General features: G+C 39.3%; 1 protein-coding gene and 1 long non-coding RNA gene across 9 annotated transcripts; one reads left to right on the top strand and one right to left on the bottom strand.

The window, feature by feature from the left end:
* The first annotated feature begins 3374 nt into the window (after nucleotides 1-3374).
* LOC111251536 (uncharacterized) lies at nucleotides 3375-18237 on the top strand. Of its 8 annotated transcripts, none has more exons than XM_022808189.2 (21): nucleotides 3375-3519; nucleotides 4401-4578; nucleotides 7359-7492; nucleotides 7653-7763; nucleotides 8051-8194; nucleotides 9383-9487; nucleotides 9958-10062; nucleotides 10248-10432; nucleotides 10572-10694; nucleotides 11860-12095; nucleotides 12365-12637; nucleotides 12903-13152; nucleotides 14209-14352; nucleotides 14612-14674; nucleotides 14930-15059; nucleotides 15498-15591; nucleotides 16012-16272; nucleotides 16443-16546; nucleotides 16671-16790; nucleotides 17083-17205; nucleotides 17623-18237. In XM_022808189.2, exons 2-21 carry the CDS (start codon nucleotides 4527-4529, stop codon nucleotides 17734-17736), a joined length of 2871 nt encoding a protein of 956 aa, XP_022663924.1. In that variant the 5' UTR covers nucleotides 3375-3519; nucleotides 4401-4526; the 3' UTR covers nucleotides 17737-18237. The 8 variants fall into 8 exon arrangements, with proteins under 8 accessions (XP_022663924.1, XP_022663927.1, XP_022663928.1 ...); XM_022808188.2 differs by having other exon boundaries at nucleotides 3512-3823; XM_022808192.2 differs by having other exon boundaries at nucleotides 3510-4578; nucleotides 12924-13152.
* On the bottom strand, nucleotides 13302-19480 carry LOC147755599 (uncharacterized). The gene is made up of 3 exons (XR_015328976.1): nucleotides 18367-19480; nucleotides 17127-17229; nucleotides 13302-15095 (listed from the first exon to the last, which is right to left on the bottom strand). It is a non-coding gene; the product is annotated as an uncharacterized LOC147755599 (long non-coding RNA).
* Between the last annotated feature and the right edge of the window lie 10 nt (nucleotides 19481-19490).

Below are 19490 nucleotides of genomic sequence, written 5' to 3' on the forward strand. Positions count from 1 at the left end.
GTGAACAGACGCGTAATACTCCTGGCGTCCGTTGACATGCATAAATGTCATTGTCCTGCATTGGCAGATAGTGTGCGTCAGACACACTTCGCGCAACCTATTCGTAGACAGATAACTTCATCTATGCAGTTTTTCTGAACTGTGCTACCGACTGAGCTGCAAGAACCAAGAATCGATATCTCAATCTGTAACGCTCGTAAACGAGAACTGCTTCAGACTTGAGAGTTTGGGCTGGAAAAGAAAAAGGCTTTTGTACCGGTTACAGATGACAGGGGGCAACCGGGTGACACGCGCAAACATGAAAAACCTTTCTAAACACTTTCAACTCGGTAATTCTAAGCCATTCCTACGATTGCTAAATACAACTTGTTTATGAACACATTGTAAATTGGATATTAGTGATTTATATAATTATGTATATATGCACCGGTATTTTAGGGAGTGCAAGTAAACTCCGTTGGGCTTTTATTATAACTACACTGCGTAATCACTGAAGTGTAGGCGTAAACGTGAACAGCGCGAACAACATAGATAATGTATATGTCATTGGCTGATACACTAAAATTTCCTCTCGCCGGAACCTTCAAAATTTGTTTCCTCATACACAACTCACAATCGGGGCGCAAGTTGCTATACTGCCGGAAATCCGGTACTGCATTAAATGACTATTCAATCACAAACAACAAACGATAAAATTAAAAAATGGGTTAGTACTATATTCAAATTCAATCTCGAGCAATGGGTTGGGTTTAAATTCACAACGCTCATCATTCTTTACTTTCAGCATTTTCAGTTTTGCATATATATTTAGAAGTATAAATATTTAGCCCTTTATAAGCATTCATTTGTCTTCCAGGGGAAACTATTATACATTTTATAAATCGCAATGGTAGTTTTTCGGTAGGTATGGTTGTATGAATGCTCTCGGCCCATCGTAGGCGCCCGAGTGCCCTTTTTGAGACGTTTTATTTAGTTGCAGATTGTGCACGACAAATGAATCGTTTCGTTCGAAAAATGTTTATTTACGCGCCTTGCAGCTCAAACGAGACCTCCTGCTGAGTAAATGAGTCCCCAGTTAAGCGCTTGGCCTAGAGGATCTCAGCATTCTATTTATCCGAACGCAACAGGATATTTGCGCGTGCCTAATGCTCTGTGCCTATCCCCTTGAAGTATGGCCTTCTGCAGTGACGATATCAGCGCCCTAAATTGCTCTCCAAAACAGGCTCGCTCTGTAAACACACTAAGCGTTTCAGTAGTACGCACTTGGGCATCTATCGATAGGGCTCAAGTTGTATATGTTCGGAAATAAGCGAAATACTACATATCGTGAAGAGATAGCAGGACGTCAATGCGTATTGAAGTCGACGTTGAGTAAAGAAGATCTCAAAGCTACAGTTTTCCCTTGATTTCTATAAACAACTAAGAAACGAATATAGAATTAACTCAGCCCCAGCATATCTTCATAGGAACTTTTACGCGCGCGATAAAACAGCGAAGACACCTATCTCTACAACTGTGTCCGCACTATAAACTCATATCATACCAAACTCTTATTGGCCTATTGTTGCCAGCTGTGTACTAGAAGTTAATCAAATCTACTCTTCTCATATCTATGATTAATGTTCATTTTGTCTGTCCTAATCCGATGGCGTAAGATATTATGAAGATCATCGGATCAGTTTGATCAGAACATACAAATTAAATAGACAGACGATTTTTTGACAGTATTCGATCGTCTAACCTGTAAAGCGGTATTTTAACACAAACAACGTTTAGGTATTGCACAATCCGAGTTCACTAACTACACTCATTATTTGCTGGTGTTTCTAGGCGTAAACTTTGATGTGTTGTATATATTCCCTACGTCTAATATCATAGGCAGGAATAAGTCTTCTGCTCTCTATAATGTCCCATACGGAGATTTTCTCCTCGTTAAGCTCGTAGGTCTTGCATTATAATCGGAATTATTAAGTAATCTTTATTTCAATTTGAGAAATGATATAATAGTTATCTAATAAGGTATAATAATTTACGTCGTTAATACGTTTACAGCGTTAAGGTTGATATCAATCGGCGTGTGGCCAAGCAGAGTAGAAAGTCAAAAAAAACAAATGTGTTTTTTATACTAAATCTACTTCTAGCGAGTTTATAAGGAATCGCAGGTAAATGAGCAGGATCATTTCGCCTTCAATAGTAGCGTTAGTTCGCATAATATTCTCTGTCAGGTGATGAAAGATATAACTTCATGCAGATCTCAGCATTGAGCAACGCCTCAAGGTTAATAAAGGGAAAATCTTGTTTCCTGACTGAATTTTAAGGTTAGCAATTCTCATATATAGATTTTTCTAATGAAGCCACACTCGTCCCTAACGTTGTACGCGCTTAATCATAAATACAATATCAATATGAACTTCTCAGCTAGCTTTGTTTGTAGGCAATCATTTACTTATTTCTCACACTTTACGTAGCTAGATTTGGGCCGAAGTAATTAACTTGATGGAAGTTAATGCTTGCTGAATAAAGCTACGGCACTTCGAAACGCAGTTGAGTGCGCCTCTAACCATCTGAGCTGACGAGAGAGTCGTCGGTGGAAACATCTAAAAGCTTTATACAATGAAGTACTATATAAATGATTTTTTAACTAAAGGCATTTTAACTAAAACAGCTGGACGTTATGTCGTGACTACAGATTTCTATAGAGAGGTTAGATTAGGTTAAATCATGTCATTCTCATATTTTTGGCTTTCCCTAATAGGCTAAGAGGCATCAACGAAAATATAAATCTAAGCGAGTTCTAGCCAAAGGTACTGCACAAATATGCATGAAAAAAAATGAAAATGTAGCGAAATCATTCACACTATAGATTTAATGATAAGTTACATAACTTGAAAGCTCCCTGAAATCTGATAGTCGGTTTTTACATGCTGAGCGTCTATCAACGCTATCCGAAAGCATCCCGATACAAATTTTTCGTGACTTTATATGCAGCGGACGTAGGAATAACAACGAAATTTTCCAGACAGCTTTCTAGGTCACTGTTTCAAAACATGAATTAAATGCGAAGTTTCTTTTCCACAATTCTATATAATATACCTTTTAACAAAAGTATAAGTAGAAAAAAGACGAATATGTCATGAGCAGGACACGGGTGACGTCACGGCGCGCTTCCCTCACCTAACGCGGTCAGCAGCTAAATGTCACATAAGGCCAAGGTGAAGGAGCTCATGGATAGCGCGGATCCAATTGCCTGTACATTTTTCAGACTTCCTTTGTCAGCTTGCCGACGCTGATCAACACGCCTATTCATGGCTAGCGGCAATCGACGCTACGTTATATAGACGGCAGGGAGAGAGTCTTTATCAGGGTCTGCTTGTATCTTTGCCCATGCATCTGTTCCGGATAAATTTCGTTCGTTATTACCGCCACCAGCCTACTGTTGCCGGCCTGCTTGTTGTGAGAGTCATGGTTGGATACGAATCAGCTGATCACCCCATCCGCCAGCCGTCCGCTTCTCTTTCGGTTAGCGTAGTGTTGTTCGCTGCTTCGATCGAAAATTTGGTCAATAGAGGAGACCCCGTCTGTGTTGATGTTGCTGTTAATGTTGTGTTGCTTAGAGTTATGAAGAAGCTAAACGTTTTCCAATTAGATGTTGTTGTTACTGTCACCGGTAGAACGATCAAGCAAGCACAATGTCTTTCGAAGTTCCTGAAACAAACAATTAGCGTCTTGCCCTGTGACACTGCCGAAATTCCTTACGCCGCCTATTTTGACTAGTTCTTCCGATGAAAATGCAGTCTGATCAGTAATTATATACGGCCATAGCGTAAGTTACGTGCGCCGGCAATCAGTTATAGTATACTCTACGTTTTTAGCTGGATAGATATTTCCACGCCGTTCGTAAGCCAGTACCAGTATTAATAGGAGTAGCATTGAGCTCACCTCACCAAGAGGTATCGCTCGAAACGCCGAAATTAGTTCACTGATCAAAAAAAGAGTATTGTTTGCATTTACTACTGAATGCAATAACTTGTCCTCCACCCACGGTGGAGCTTGTCCGTATCATGGGGGTCACACGGTCAACACTGTCACCACATATTCGCTTGGATGACACCTCTGGGGGAGCTGTAATTGTTGGATGAACAAATCAACCTAAAAACTGATACAGGCGTCGCTCTCAGCTGACTACCCGCATTCAACCTTGCTATATTAACTACGGTCGTATATAACTTACTGACGGCTGGGAGAAGGAAATAGAGAACTTTGATTCGTTGCACAACTTGTACATCTTCAAGAGTATTACGCAGCGTCATTATTTTAGCGTTAGTTTGATTGTCACGTCAGTGAGACAGACGTGCCCACTGCGCTTTTTCCGATCGAGCGTACTATTTACTGCTTTCTAGATTGGATGTGCTGAGTCTCCTATTTGACGTATCGGAAGATTTCTACACCGCGTAATTCTGCTGCGTGCAGGCTTTTTCAGTCAACAGGGTAGTAAAGTGTTACCGATTTAATGTGACTATTGTACCATGATGAAGCATAACAGTTTCCATAAATTGGCGGACTTTCTCCGGTCATACGGTGAGTACAGGGTCGTCATAAAGATACACATAATGAACGTCGAACATTATTTTATTATACATTTTGTTATTTTGAAAACATATTTTACTGAAGGACTAGTTATTATAGTGTTTGAAGCCTTAGACGGCCTAAAAAAAAAAAGAAAATTACTGTCAGTTATTTATTTCTACAAAAAATATGTAATCCTGATAAAATGTCTCTTTCATACACCGAATGCATACAAAAAGCTCTCACATTGCTACCATACAAGTAGGGCAACTTATTGTAGGAAGAACCGTTATTACCATGAATATGATCGTTTCAGGGCGGCTGTGAGGCTATAATATCCTGTCCAGCTTTAGTTCTTCGTTTTCAGGCTAATCGTGGGAGTTTTTAGGCTGTTTAAAACAGCATTTATCTAGTGGGTCAAGAAAACCGCTGTACCGCCAACATCCACATACTATCGAGTGTATGGAAACTTTCCACAATTATATAGCAGCCCGACGTATCGTGTAAATAAAAAAATCAACATTGTTATTTATATTTGTTATTTACATACAAGCCGTGTAACTGTAGAACATATATTTGCTGCTCCTCGCGGCTGTGGCTATTGAAAAGATCATCTCTGTGTCCATTGTTATTGAAACTATGAAAGCCTTTCGAAAGAGAGCCCAATCTGGTCACAAATACTGACTTTTCGCATTTGAGCTGAGCGCTCATACTACGCGACATTTTTTCTTTCGAGAATTTTTTTTACATCAAAAGTTTTCCAAATAACTCGCTATCTTCCTATTATGAATCAAAGCTTCGTTTTTCGTGCGTCCCCCCGACCCATTTACGTGGGTCGAATAATAAGTACTGGAAGGAATTACATTTGGTTTTAGACAGGAAAGATCGCGTCATTTAAAAATGAACATATTATTAGTGAAGCCGTTATTTGTACCTTACGTCCGCGTTTCTCTCGTTTTATGAAACTTCGAATGGACTATTTTGATAGATTTTTGTCCTGCACAGTTTTCATGAGCTTCGCTTAGCGATGGTTCTGCTATGAAGTGTGTCATTGTTTATGTATGGGGGACACCTAAAGCTTCGCGTTATATAGAATTTGTTGTGTTGTAGACATAAGTCAACCCGATCAATGGCTGCTGATTGAAAAGAGAGGACCGAAATCATTATATAACCGATTACGAAAGCCGTTCGTCAGTAAATCCGTTCTGATTCATTTCGTCAGACTACACGTTATTCCATCTAAAGATCCTCTACGGATGAAAGTTGTTTTATCGTATATTTCAGTGTTATCAGACGATGGGCTCGGTTGGTCTTCCCTAGATAGAGGCCAATCAGGCCAGTTAGGATAAATTTAGGCTCGAGTAGACATACATTGGGTGAGTCCCTGTAAAGTGTAACTAGTTCTAACAAGATAACCATCACAGTGTTGCGGGATACGGTGACATGTGATAGGTAATAAGGCCGAGCATATGGTACCATTATACTTCTGGAATTCTGTATATTAAGGATCGATGCTTCCGATAGCGTTTCTGTAACACGGTGGTTTTCACGCTAGTGTTCGACTATCGCTACTCGAATACGACGCTGAATGATAAATGTTTGCACGAACAGCTTTTAAGGCCAACTGCTTCTGTAAGCAGGCATTTGCTCAGTCGAACTTGTGGCCGTTCTGACCTGTGTCCATGCCTTGACATTTAGATAGCGATTTACGACCACAGAGGTGACTAGTGGTAATATCATATTATGGCATTTTGCCAACCATCCATTTAACCGTATAAAATTTTAGGTCGGCTGACCCCAAACATTTTTACATAGACAATTTGTAAGAGTAGTATCAATTCATAACCTTCTACCATGAGGCCATTTCATATATGAAAACGACCTTGTTGGTTAATTATGGTCGAATCAAAGAAGGACGGGAAGTGATTTGTTTAACAAAGCAATCTGTGACATTTTACAGTCGCTGTTTTTCTGTAGCTTATGAACGATTGACAGTCCTTATAAGTCCCATGTATTTCATTATTTGTTTATTCTCATATTTTTTTCTAGGTTATAGGAAGAGCAAACTGGTCTAGAATCTATACGCTTCTGCTCTAAAAAACATTGACCAGACGAGCAACTCCATTAGAATGAAATAAGTGCATTTCATAGAGCTTGCCACGCCGCTTTTACCACTAGTAAAGGTAGTAGCTAGGAAAATTAGGCGTTTCGAGGACAACGAAGTTTTTGCATCTCTCCTATAGAACTTATCACAACGAGCCGGTAGCATTTCCTTCAAAAGAGGCTTCATGAACGAGCTGCCACGCCATTTCATAGCGCAAATAATTTTTGTTTTTCATTTTAATTTAGAAAGGCCTCACTTAACAATGGCGTTGAGATGATTCAGATTGCGGAGTTTTTCAACGTTAGGTACTTGAGGCATTCGGCAGTACTTTAGACGGGTTTAACTGGGCCTATCCGGGGTTTCTCCGACGGACACATAAAGCAGTACGACAACAATCCGCCATAAAAACCGTTTGCAAACGCCAAAATTTGAATGAAACCCTCGATGGCCCCGTCTTTGCGATTATTAAGGCTACGCATTCAAGGAGATACGCATTACATTGTCAGATTCTGTCGCCCCTCGACTTTTAATTGGGATATCTTTTCTATATCTAGTTATCATTATTATTCTTATTAATTATTGTTAAACAGGAAACTGTTATATATAATAAGAACTGCTGCTCATCGCCAACGATGCTGCACTAAAACGGATTATTAACTATTACTTTTTCTAATTATACTGTTTTCAGGTGATTCTTTATTTAACAGCAATGGCTCCTCCATAGAATGCAAACTCTGTCTAACTACGCGAGCTTTAGTTGAACTTTCTAAACACCTATCGATGGTGTTACAAAATGAGCACTTTGAATCAAACTCGTTCTCGGTATGATATTTTCATTATTCCGTTTACTTCTTCTTAGGCGTGTTTTTTTTTCACATGTAGGATGTTTTATACATGTAATCACATCCCACCGAATCGTAAATTAAAATTTAAAAAAAATTAATATAAATTTAAAAGAACCGTGACTTGCTTGATTTTGCAGGTTTTAGGCTGTGACGCTAATTCATTGTATATGAGGGACCTCCTTTTCATTCACGACATCTTCCAAAAAGTGACCAAACTCAAGTTGGTTACCTCCTCAACGACCGTCGAAGTAAGCGCCAAATGCACCTTATATAGAATTGCTTGGTGAACAAATTCGAACGCCATAGGTTCAAAAGGTTAAGTAAGTTCATCTTACCATACCTTTAGCATTTCCATTTACATATCGATTGCCCTTCTAATTTCTTGAAGCGTATCGAGCCTTTTGTACACGGTGCTGCACGCCGCATTTCAATACGCTATGCTGAGAACAATACACAGGAAAATCTTGATTGAAGAACGTTCCCATTTCTCATTCCATAAATTTGTTGTGGTGCGGTCGTAATCTGCTGCATTTAGAGCGAGATGTCCCTTTCACGGTTTGGCGCTCTCCGGCAGCTCGATCTTCAGCGGGTGCCACCACACCTTTTCGTGCCTATGTGTCCGACGCAGGCCGGACAACTTGAGGTCCTCGAAGCTCACCGTTGCCTCACTGAAGCCAAGGTTCGTATTAACGAAATAGACAACAAGATCATGGCTAGAAGCAGCTAGTGTACTTCACGGGCTTTTCATAGATATCCGTAATCGCTTATACCCTGTCGCATCTCGCGAAAGATATTGACAACCAAGCTTCGTAACGTATACGTAAACGAATGCGAACTGTCTTCATTGAAAAATAGTTGCGGTTTCCCCTGTGTGTTCGTATCCTAATTATGCAGAAGTACATGTAAAACGGTATACATAGATTAATGATGATGACGATAAGTTACAACTCTTTGTAAGTCACTATTGCTAGTAAGTGCAAAAGTCACAGGTAGAAAAACAGGGTAAGTGCTAAGTATTGGACTTGTTGGTTGCCTGGTTTGGGCCTTCAATGATATTGTTAATTTTGGTGATTATAAGCCCTACGATGTAAACGGCGTTAATTCGTAAATACTTAAGTATCAACATGATGATTAATAAAAAAAAGTCGTTGTTAAATAAACATAATTGAATGAACACATTGAAATTATGTGTTTGGCTACTAAATATTGGTTTCTGAAATACGCAGGCAGCTAAGAACTTTACCATTTTATTAAGTTTCTGATAGAGGAAAATATTTTTTTCATTTATTTTGGAAAGCTTAAATAGAATATCATATACGTTTTACGCTCCTATGAAACCTATGATAGGCGATCTCAGGCCAATAGGCTAACATTGTTCCTCTAAACTACGAGGGTAGCAGCTACTGCAGCACAATATACTCCGTACCAAACCATTACTTATAAGTACAATATACAATTGATTTTCGTTTTTGGATTATTATGTCTTTGAAGTACGTTAAATTAAACTTTTTCATTCTTTTTGTTATTATATACTTTTCCATTTAATATAAAAGTGCCCCTATTTATAGCTGTAAACATCGTAATGACCTTTTACTGAAGAAAATGAATACCCTTTTCGTGTTAATTTTTCTATAAAGATGAGAAACGAACAACTGGTTTGTGGTAGGCTGTAGATTTAGGGTGTGTAGTGCTATCTTTATTTGAAAAATGGGTTGCTGAGGATCATCAATCAAGTTATAGGGCAAGCCCATTTGTTCTTATAAATGTTTTAAGATTCCATTTGTTTATAATAGAAGTGGCACGGAAATTACTAACGCCTGTGTTGATTAACAATCGTAATTAGTAGAATTGTCGTTTGTTGTTGTAGGCCGTGCTGAAATTGTCGGGTGGAGCTCCGTGGAGCAGACTGGAAACCCTCAGATTGTCTCACAATATGCTCATTTCATTTGGCCTTGAGCATCAAACAATTACTGTGAGTTCTATTTTTTCATATCATAGCAGCTTTAGCCTTTGCATAATGGCCTATTCTTCAAACACTCAGCAATGCCTAACGCGTACTTAGGGAGCGATCAGCAAGAAAAGACGCCGGTAGATCGAAAAGAAAACGGAACGAATGTAACCGGAAATAAATCTCGTTCCAACGCATCTAAGCAATCGATTTATGCGGCGGCGATCTATAATTTCAGGCTAAACTACCTTAAGCCATTACTGAAACAACCTGTGTTTGTATTGAATAATATAGGTCTGGCTATACTGCGTATTGCATAATGTGTCAAGTAGGCTATAGTGTCTGGTAGTCGACACAAGTCAACATTAAAGAAGGCGTGGGTCCTGCACATGCTGTCACACTCGTGCTACACAGAAATGTACCGTAGTCGTTTGCTCTTCATAGGTTGCACAATCCTCTGCTCCGTACTAAATGTTCATTTCCTGATTCTATAGGAAACGGATGTCGACAGGGACAAGAAGAATGAGCACTCGTTGCATATGTCACACCTACTCCCCAATCTTCGTAATCTTGACCTGTCTCATAATCAGCTCCGAGAGGTGGGTCGGCTAATAGAAGTTAATCAGAGTGAAAAAAAAAACGGATATTTCGGCAATCCCGAATAAGTGCGGTATAGTTGCTGTGTATTGATTCTTGCAAGTTAGTTCCTAATACATAATCTTCAAACTCGAATTGAAGAACTTCTCGTTTTTCTTTGTTACGGCTTGTGTTTCTACGTGAATAGCTCGATCTCTGCGGATTGGAGTACTTGTCGTGTGTCGATCTCTCATTCAACTTCATTTCGCGGATACCTCAGTTGCATTGCCGCTCAAGCCTTCTTCATTTGGCGCATCTGTGTCTTCGCAACAATCTTCTCGAAGATCTTTGGGGCCTGGAGGCACTGACAGCCCTCAGAGTATTAGACCTCGGGTAGGTTTGCAAAGGAATTTTGGATACACATAAACTGTTATAATGGTCACCAAGTCATGCTCAAAAGATTTTCTTGAACCCTTACAAGTTAAAAAAAAATAACGAACTTCATGTTTTCTTCGTTAACTTATATTGACAGGCACAATATGATGAGCGAATTCAGCGTTCTGCAACCGTTGGCCAACTTGTTGCAATTAGACCGGCTGGCATTGGAAGGCAACCCGTTTGCTCTCCATGTTGACTATCGAAAAAAAGTGGCTGCGTATGTAGCTGAAGTTACTTTATGAACATCAACTGAGCATCTAGTATTTAGATGAACATAGATGGTCTAGTCCCAATCATTGGAAGACTATCGATTGCTAATGATATCGATCTCAAAATGAATTGTCTAACTTGGTAAAATATAGAGATACTTTGAGCTTGCTTATATTAGGTTGGAAAGAGAGTTCTCGCGTCGACTCTTTCCCACATTCTCTCGCTCGTCGTCTACTCGTTGCCTACGGTATCTATCAACTTCTCTCATTTGACAACAGACCTAAGAGATCCTCCTCTCCTCGCCGACCTTTTGAGTTTGATGACGCCCATCTGAGGCCACTTTTGAAAAAAGAGGGCTGAACAACAACTTGGAAATCGGCCGAAAACATAAGCGGTGGCCAAATAATCGTTTTCAAGTGTTTTGAGTCCCGCTGATTTACAGAAAAACTCAGAGCTCGGATGCCTCATGAACTCTCTGAATCCAACAAGAAAATATGGCTTGATGCTGTGTCTCAGCGTCTCGTCGCGTGTGAGACGTCTCGTGATTGATTAGTGACGGATTTTTGCGCACGATTGTCGCCGGTAATAAGAAGTAGTGTCAATACGTCAACATGACTCATGTATTGGAATAGGTGATTTCAGCAAAGGATCTCAAACCCAGGATCTAACCAAATCTTGATTCGAAAAAAACTATGAGGACCTGATTCATTGCGAATGGCTTCCTCCGAACCAGGCAATTGATCGGCGCGTTTTTTAAGCCAGTTTAATTCAAAATGAGAAGTTTTATTGTACTTGCGCAAATAGATCTTCGCTTTTTCCGCTCACTGGATAATCAGCTCTGTGGTCTTGCCTTCGATATTGATCAACAATTGAGAATCGACACGTGGTTAGAAAGTTTGTTTGAGACAAAATGTGCGTCTTTTTTAACAAAATGGCGTATGCCATTTGGTCGAAAGATGGGAGAAACAGAACAATGAAACATATTGATTTATTCTCATAGCAGTAGAAAATTTCGTGCTTTCTATTCAGCGAAAAAACGTGGGAACTTTCTTTCTGACCTGATATTAATGAATACGTTCTACTTGTAATTTTCAGCACCTTGAATTTTAGGAGTGCCGTCCTCCTGAGTAGATTAATTACTCTTTTCTAATCGAGTTTACTTGAAATAACAGACACATCGCCAAAACAGTCATTCTGGATGGCCAATACGAGGTTTACAGCGAACGAACGTTAATCCTAAGCACTTTAGAGCCAATACATATATATCCCGTCGGCCGCGGACGGACCGAAGCCGTGGACCAGCATATATATGTAGGCGAAACTGAGAATTGCCCCTCGTTGTCCGGCGCTCACCCTAGCAGTTCCGCATCCTCGGTCAAGACAGGCAAAACCCGACAGTCTATAATAGGTTCGTATATTATAAGACAAAGCCATCAATACTGTTGACAAACATTTTTGCACGAGCACTTCATTTCATACAAATTTGCTTGCGCAAAGTAACATGATCATTTCCCAGATGCTTTGTCTCGACTGCGAAAAGGCTAACCAAGTAAACCATATTCTGTGATTGCAATAAAACAAAATAATTATTGTTGTTCGATTGATCCTCACTGAATGTGATAATGTTCCCATAGACAGCATTGTAAATCTGAGTCCTGTTTCCATTTCTCCCTTCAGAGAACCCGGCAGAATGTGATACGGAATCACAAGAGAGACTCTCTCTTATGAGCAATTCACAAAATGTATCCAATTTGAAGCAAGTTGTTCAGGAACACTGCAGGGAAAATGGCCACGCCTGGCTGTTGACTGCCGCTCATGTCCTTCAACTTCCGATGGCGCAGAGTACACCCCTGCCGCCCCTGAGTAGTTCCCAGGATACTAACATTACGAGTGAAGTAAACGGAAGGCAAAAAGAACTCGGCTGTGGGCGAAAGGAAAGCCATCAGAGTGGTGGGTTACAGTCTGCCTTTTCCATGTCACGGACTCTCATTATATCGAAAGGACTTTTTCCCGATAAACAAACGTGATCTCTATTGAGCGAAAAACGATATACGCTTATTTAAAACGTCAGTCAACTTCTATTAGAAAGACCGTATAAATTGCTGATGCAGTATCCTTATATCACCACTAAGGCTAGAATCGTCATGACAAATCTGTTCGTACGTGGAAAACGAAATCGGTTCGTTTCATTAATTAAATTTGTTATACCTCTCAGACGACTGTTTGATCGTAACAGGCGAGGATGTGCCTTCTTCTATAGATCTGGCGTCATTGAACGACAACAAAGAACAAGCTTTACTAGGACAACCTCGAGGCGCCTCTCCTAACGCTTCGTTGTGCGCTGCCGTATTGATGACGACGTCGCAAGTGGAAAGTATCGATGAAACGTCTGTGCGGGCAACTCCTGAACTAGAAGACGATGCACTAGGAGCGTCGGCGTTCGGGCATAGCGAAAGTGACAAAGAGTATGCTTATTGGTCTATGAAGAGTTAGCTCGTTTTTTTTTACCATATGAGCATCATAGCGCTATAATAAATAAGATTTGAAGCTGTTTACAGTTGTTGAATCATTTCAACAATATAGCTATTCTACACCGAGCAGAGAACACAACCTATCATTTGAATAACACTGATAAGTTCATTTATTTTGCATGTTTGCTACCACTCTGTACGACCCTTTTCCTTCTTCCGATTATCTTATTCCGTCCCGCTAGGAATACTTAACTCTTATATTAAAGAAGCGATACGTCCTGTTCTTGATCGTTATTGTCCTTGTCGAAAGCACTGCTGACAGTTTCATTTGCCAGTGGGCGGAGAAGGTTTATGGTGGAAAGTATGCCTGTCGGGCCGTTTATGCTCAATAGCTTTACTTTCGTAACGTAATTCGGCCATATACAGATTTTTTCTCGAGCATTTGGCAGCGTACAAGGACTTTCGGGTTCGCCCAAACGGAAATCGTCATTCTTGTCAAACGATCTAGCTTAACATTAGGTTTGAGCATATCTTTCTAAACTAGCCACTCATACTCCAGATTAAAAATGCCAGCTTTGAACTTAGCAAGCTAGTTTCGAATAGCGTCCTTATTTTTAGACTTCTCACTATACACAGCATAAATGCCCTCATGCTGCATCAAGTAGCTTTGTGATTCCATAAAAAAACTAGGTGTCATGAATATTTTGGTGTAAAAAAGTGACAGAATCGGGTTCGTCACACTCTGTCATTGCGATTGAGAAAATAGCATGATTTCGAATGGTATATGCTAACAAAGAAACATTACGTCTGAAGCCACTCTATTTAATGGCACCATTTACTGTTTGAATAACGTATACGCTTTCTTCAATTGTAAGCGTATATTCTCCTTTGTAGTGCGTTTAGTTTTCCTCTCATTGACAGTACCTTGAAAATACGTGGGCGTAGACATATTTTCAACTTTTTTTATGTTACTTTTCCGACCTGTAAAGCTCCATAAATGATGGCTTCTCGAATAATTTTGCATGCCCTCTGATTTAACGTATTGTATAGAGAATCACCCGCAATCGGTGTGATCGACGCGGAGCCACCTGAGATAAATGATGAAGACATCGAGGCTCTAGCGGATACCACATCAGATGGAACGTTCCTATCAGCTGCCGCGACACCTACAGGCGATGCCGCCGGTTTTAACGTGTAAGCTATATATTATTATATTAACTTAGTGTACCCTGTTTTGAAGATTGCAACCAGCGCATCCGTAAAGTGGAAATATATGAACGAAGCTTATAATAAAAAAAAAATTGTTATTTTGCTTTCTACAGTAATGGTCGCCGAAATTTTAGCTAAAATCGTCATTTCTCAACGGTAGAGCCTAAGATTGTACATTAGTAATGCTTCTGGTAGTATAATCTCCATAAACAATTGTTTTTCCAAAAATTTCACCCTTCTACAGCTTGAACAACACATTGGAGGAACCAGGGTCAGCGATCAAACAAACGGACCCATCACCTCGAAAGTAACAATGCTTTTCCTGTTTCTCATTAGATACAACTAATTAGAGCTAGTTCTATACTATTGCTAAATTACAGTTTTACATTCTTTCCACGAATTTGAGAGGTCCTTTTCGTCTATTGTTTGTAACGTGGCTTTTATAGGCAGTAAACTGCTGGCTTGTTCCTATGTTCTTGTCGCGCTAATTTACCCGAGTAGCATGAGCCCAAAATAACTATTAGCACATAAAGATAATATAATGCGTTTTGACGTTACGAAGTAGGAGTATTACGAGCTTGGACGATTCAGATCGCTTGGAAGAAGATGGTAAGGTATGGGCCAGATTACGAGAACTCCGTCGGAACAACTTGGAGTATGACGCCGAACATTCGATGCCTGCTGAAGAAAAGGTACGGCAAATAACCGATCGACCCACATTTTTATGCCTGCAATAACCAAAATTGAGAACCACAATTTCATCTTATCCTACTAGCATGTAATGTACTTTAATATCGTGCATGATAATTAAAGATTCGTCATTCATCATTCAAACCTTGGTCTTGAATGGGGAATATACTGTATGTATGTGTATATACAAGACGTGTAGCTACATTTATACACAAATTAACTGTAGCAGATGTCTCCTATGGGGTTCCAATGCACTATTTACTACCTCATATAGGTTTAGAGGCACGGAACCGAGCTAAACTATTGCCGAGGGCAAGATTCATGGATGTGTCTATTTGCTACTCCACATGTGCAGTAAAACATACTATGCTTAATAAAAATCAAGTTCAGAAACTGTTCTGAGGGTTTTGCTCCGATGAGTATTTAATGCTTCCTTTCAGGTGTATCTGGAATTGCAGGTGTTCACGAAGGAGGAAAATTTCCGAGCAGCTTTTCGAGCTTATATTGTTCTGACCCATGATTGGGCCTTGGAGGGTTGGTGCACAGAATCTACTTTACCTATACTTAACTTCCAATAAAAAGAATACATTTCACTTCTGGGCTGAAGATAGGTTTATGACTTTTAAAGATGTGTTATAACAAGTCCAGGTTTACTAGGTTTCCAAACAAAGAAGTTGTAGGATAGAAATTGAATTGGAGCTTTTTATTATGAGGCTTTTGATAAGCGTCACTCGTTTTCTGGCGTAACTATGAATCCATTACCAATGCAACATGCAGCTTAATAATAAGCTGATTGAAGTAGTTCACTTCAAGTTGATAATGCGTCATCTTATCTTGATTAAGTAGCATATCTTTATTAAGTAAAAAATACTCTTTTGGTGAGGTTGTCTATACGAACCCATTTACTACTTCGAGAGCGAGTACTACCTAACTATGACGAGTCTTTTAAAAAAGGTTTTGTAATCCTCTCCGAGCATCGGATGTACGTGTCTAAGCCGCGAGTTTCAACCTCGGAGTGCGGCGTTCTCTGGTCCGTACCATTGTGTCGACTTCGTCGCACCACTGTTCAGCTGGGAGCACAGACACTCGTAATTGAAGTTGATAAAAACACAGCCGAATGGGGGCCGTGTGGGGGACCCGGTGCCGCGCCCGATTGGCTACTTCTGTACATAGGCGATACAGGCTGGTGTGCACAGCTTTCTCAGCTAATCAACCGTAAGTCGGCACGAATCCTAATTTAAAAAAAATTTCGTCATAACATTTATATTGATTTGTATCAGCGTTCTGACCCTGTCTAGCTGAAGCGATTAGCAAATATTCCACGACGGTTTTCTTTACGCACACAGATACAATAGGTATTTATATTTACTATATACAAATTGCAGTTTACATGCCGGAAAAAGCTCGAACACTGCGGTCGGAGGTTGGAAGTGGGGATTTGCTAGCATCGCTCCATCTCGAAAGCGAAAGTCTTCGAGCCTACTCGCAGGTAAACTTATCTTAAATCATTAGGAAAACATGCCTTCTTAATATTTATTTGATTTTCGTCTAAAATTGCAGTATTTTGTATCCATATATAGATTTAAGGCATTTATTCGTCTTATTATTTGTAGGGTTACTGGAGAATTTTGGACGATGGAGGCGCGACACCGCCAGAAAAAAGCCACGTTTGTATCGCAGTTGCTTCGCAGGACGTCGTCGTCGTACGAGAACGTCACGTTGAACCCGAGAAGGTCGTCGCCGTGTTATTATAGCTTGCACGTCACAGTCACGTGTACTTTGTCTAGATAGATGATAGAAACTAAATTTACTGAAACCGAAGTATAACCGAATCGATAATTTCTATAAAGGACATAATATTGTCCTATAAGTCCCACCCTTATATAAATCTATTATAAACCATTCGCCCGACGGAAATGTTTACCCCCCCCCCCCTCCCCCGGTTATATTTACAAAGCTGTTTTTAGAGCTTAGGAGCTTGAACAAAGCATTTTATCCTAGAACAGTTAACGTAATTGTTTGCAGGTAAAGTTTACTGAGGTATGTACTCAGTCGATCATCGCACTTACCTCGTTAGCGCTTGAAGAGAGTGATCCACGAATTGCGAACGTCACGTTTGCCCTGGATGAAACCGGCACCAGGGAACAGGTAAAGGAGATGACATTTTTCACACTAAATTGAAATAGAATTACTTAGCGATCTCTCAACCACTTAATAGTAATGCTAGTAGCACTTAATTAATACTTGATTATTATTATTAATTATATATTTGTTCATAGAAACATACGTAAAAAGTTCGTGTTGCGAGTGCAGTTAATTTAGGTTCGCTATTTCTTTGTAGGTCATAGTGGTTATGTTCTTCTCGAGAGCATCTGCCTTACGTCTAGTCGAATCTTTAAAAGAAAGCATTTTGTTCAAAAAACCTTACGTTCGCCATATCTAGGTACTAATGACAGCACACGCAGGCTGCCCAAACATGTACGACCATTGTATTTTACAGCTGAACTCTTATTCAAATAAGAATATTCGGTCTCACGGTTCTGATCGCGGATATATTTATTCCAGGTGTGGTACTTTGAAACTGCGTCCGTAGCATCAATGTTTGTGTTCATTGAGAGCCTCCGTCAACCCTGGCAGGAAGTCTTCGACATCGAACTACCACTCAGTTATATACAGTGAATCTAATCTTTTCTCAATACAAATTATAGCGATAGGACTCTAGCGTTAAAGAACTTCGCCGCTTAATACGAATCATCTGGACGCGATCAAACGCACCCATTAAGAACGACAAATGCTGCTACTATTCGCACACATATATATATATATTTATCTATTGATTCAAATGTATTGATCTTATGTCAGATTATTTGAAGCGTTTTATGACCGACCTTCGCTAAATGGCTGTGTGATTCCGCTTAATTGACTTAAAGCGTTCTCCAGAAAAACAACTTTATTGTTTCTAACACTGTACAAACAGTATGTTATCGATGAAACAATTGAAGCCAACCAAGTGTTAGTTGCAGGCTATATTACAATAAATATATAATTATATAACTTCCTGTAAAGTAATTTGTAGCTGACCCGAAATTAGTGATGGATGAGTTTTTCATTCTATTTTGTCGCAATGAAAAATAAAAAAAAAAAACGAAATGTTATATACCTGTAAATAATTACTAGCTATATGATAGTTTTTTTCTTTTTATTGCAATATTTCGATAGATATATTAGGCCAACATACACAATCGCCTATGTAAAGCAATATTTATATTTACATAGTTGTTTTTAATGCCGAAACGAAGAAACACCTACTTTTGTATATATGTACGATTTGGTATCCACAAACGCTCAACGATTGGAAGAGGCGGAACCTCCGATTTCTTCTCTAGCCACAGTCTTGTCAAGCTAGCTTGAAGGACAGTTGATTTAAATGAAATTAAATCAAAATTTCAACTAGACGATATTTAGATCGTCCCTACCGTTTAGTTCCTACTGAAGTGTCAAAAAGCATCACTAACACTTCAGGAAATTTTTATAAGTATGAGCTAATAAATGCAAGGTTGTGGCAGGCAATGTGGGTACTATCATGAGCTACCCGTCTGCAAAAAGGAGGCCTTTTTGATATTGTTTTTGCCAATAGATATTGATTTAGCACATCGTTTCTGGGCAGGGTGCGATTGCGTATATCACAATAACGGCCTCACTATTCTACCACTAACTGATGATTGATACTATCCAATGAGTAGAATCGAGGCTTTAAATTTAACTAAATAAAGATAAAAGTATTTCAGAGATTATTTTCGAAATTTTGTTTAATTTTATATTCATTTTATGAAAGGCCATAGCTAAACGAACGGCAGTACGTTCTCGAAACCTACTTCTTTACGCATTTACATGCATAAATATAGATAAAAAAAAAACTTCATTTATTTTAAGTACTGCCAATAGCTGTCGGTTGGCTTTAGCTGTACGCGTGAAAATGATGTGAGACGTTTTTGTGAAACAACGAGCAGTTTCCGTATTATATAAACGAATAATATATCGAGAAGAGGATTTCGAAAACAATCATTTGTCCTGCTGAGATGAGTCGCCTTCGTATAATGATTAGAATGTTCTTGTCCCCGCTGTTCTGTTTTTTAACTGGTAAAAAATGTGATTAAATCGATAAATATTGCATTAGTAGTATTTAAATATAACGAACGTGTCTCATTTTTTAGTCTTCTGAGACCCTAATGGGCAAAAACGCCGCTTTTCCAACACAGCAGCATTTCTTTAAACAACTTCCCGTTAGAGATTTTTTTAAAAAAATGTTTACTAAAGCTAACTAAACAATGTATATGGGAAATGATAGCAGACAAAAATCATACATCTATCACACTTAAAAATTTCCATGTTTCGAACTTCCGATATAACTAGTGCACCAAAAGAAAATACCG

The sequence above is a fragment of the Varroa destructor genome, unplaced genomic scaffold, assembly GCF_002443255.2.
Source record: "Varroa destructor unplaced genomic scaffold, Vdes_3.0 BEIS01000005.1, whole genome shotgun sequence".
NCBI lineage: Eukaryota > Metazoa > Arthropoda > Arachnida > Mesostigmata > Varroidae > Varroa > Varroa destructor.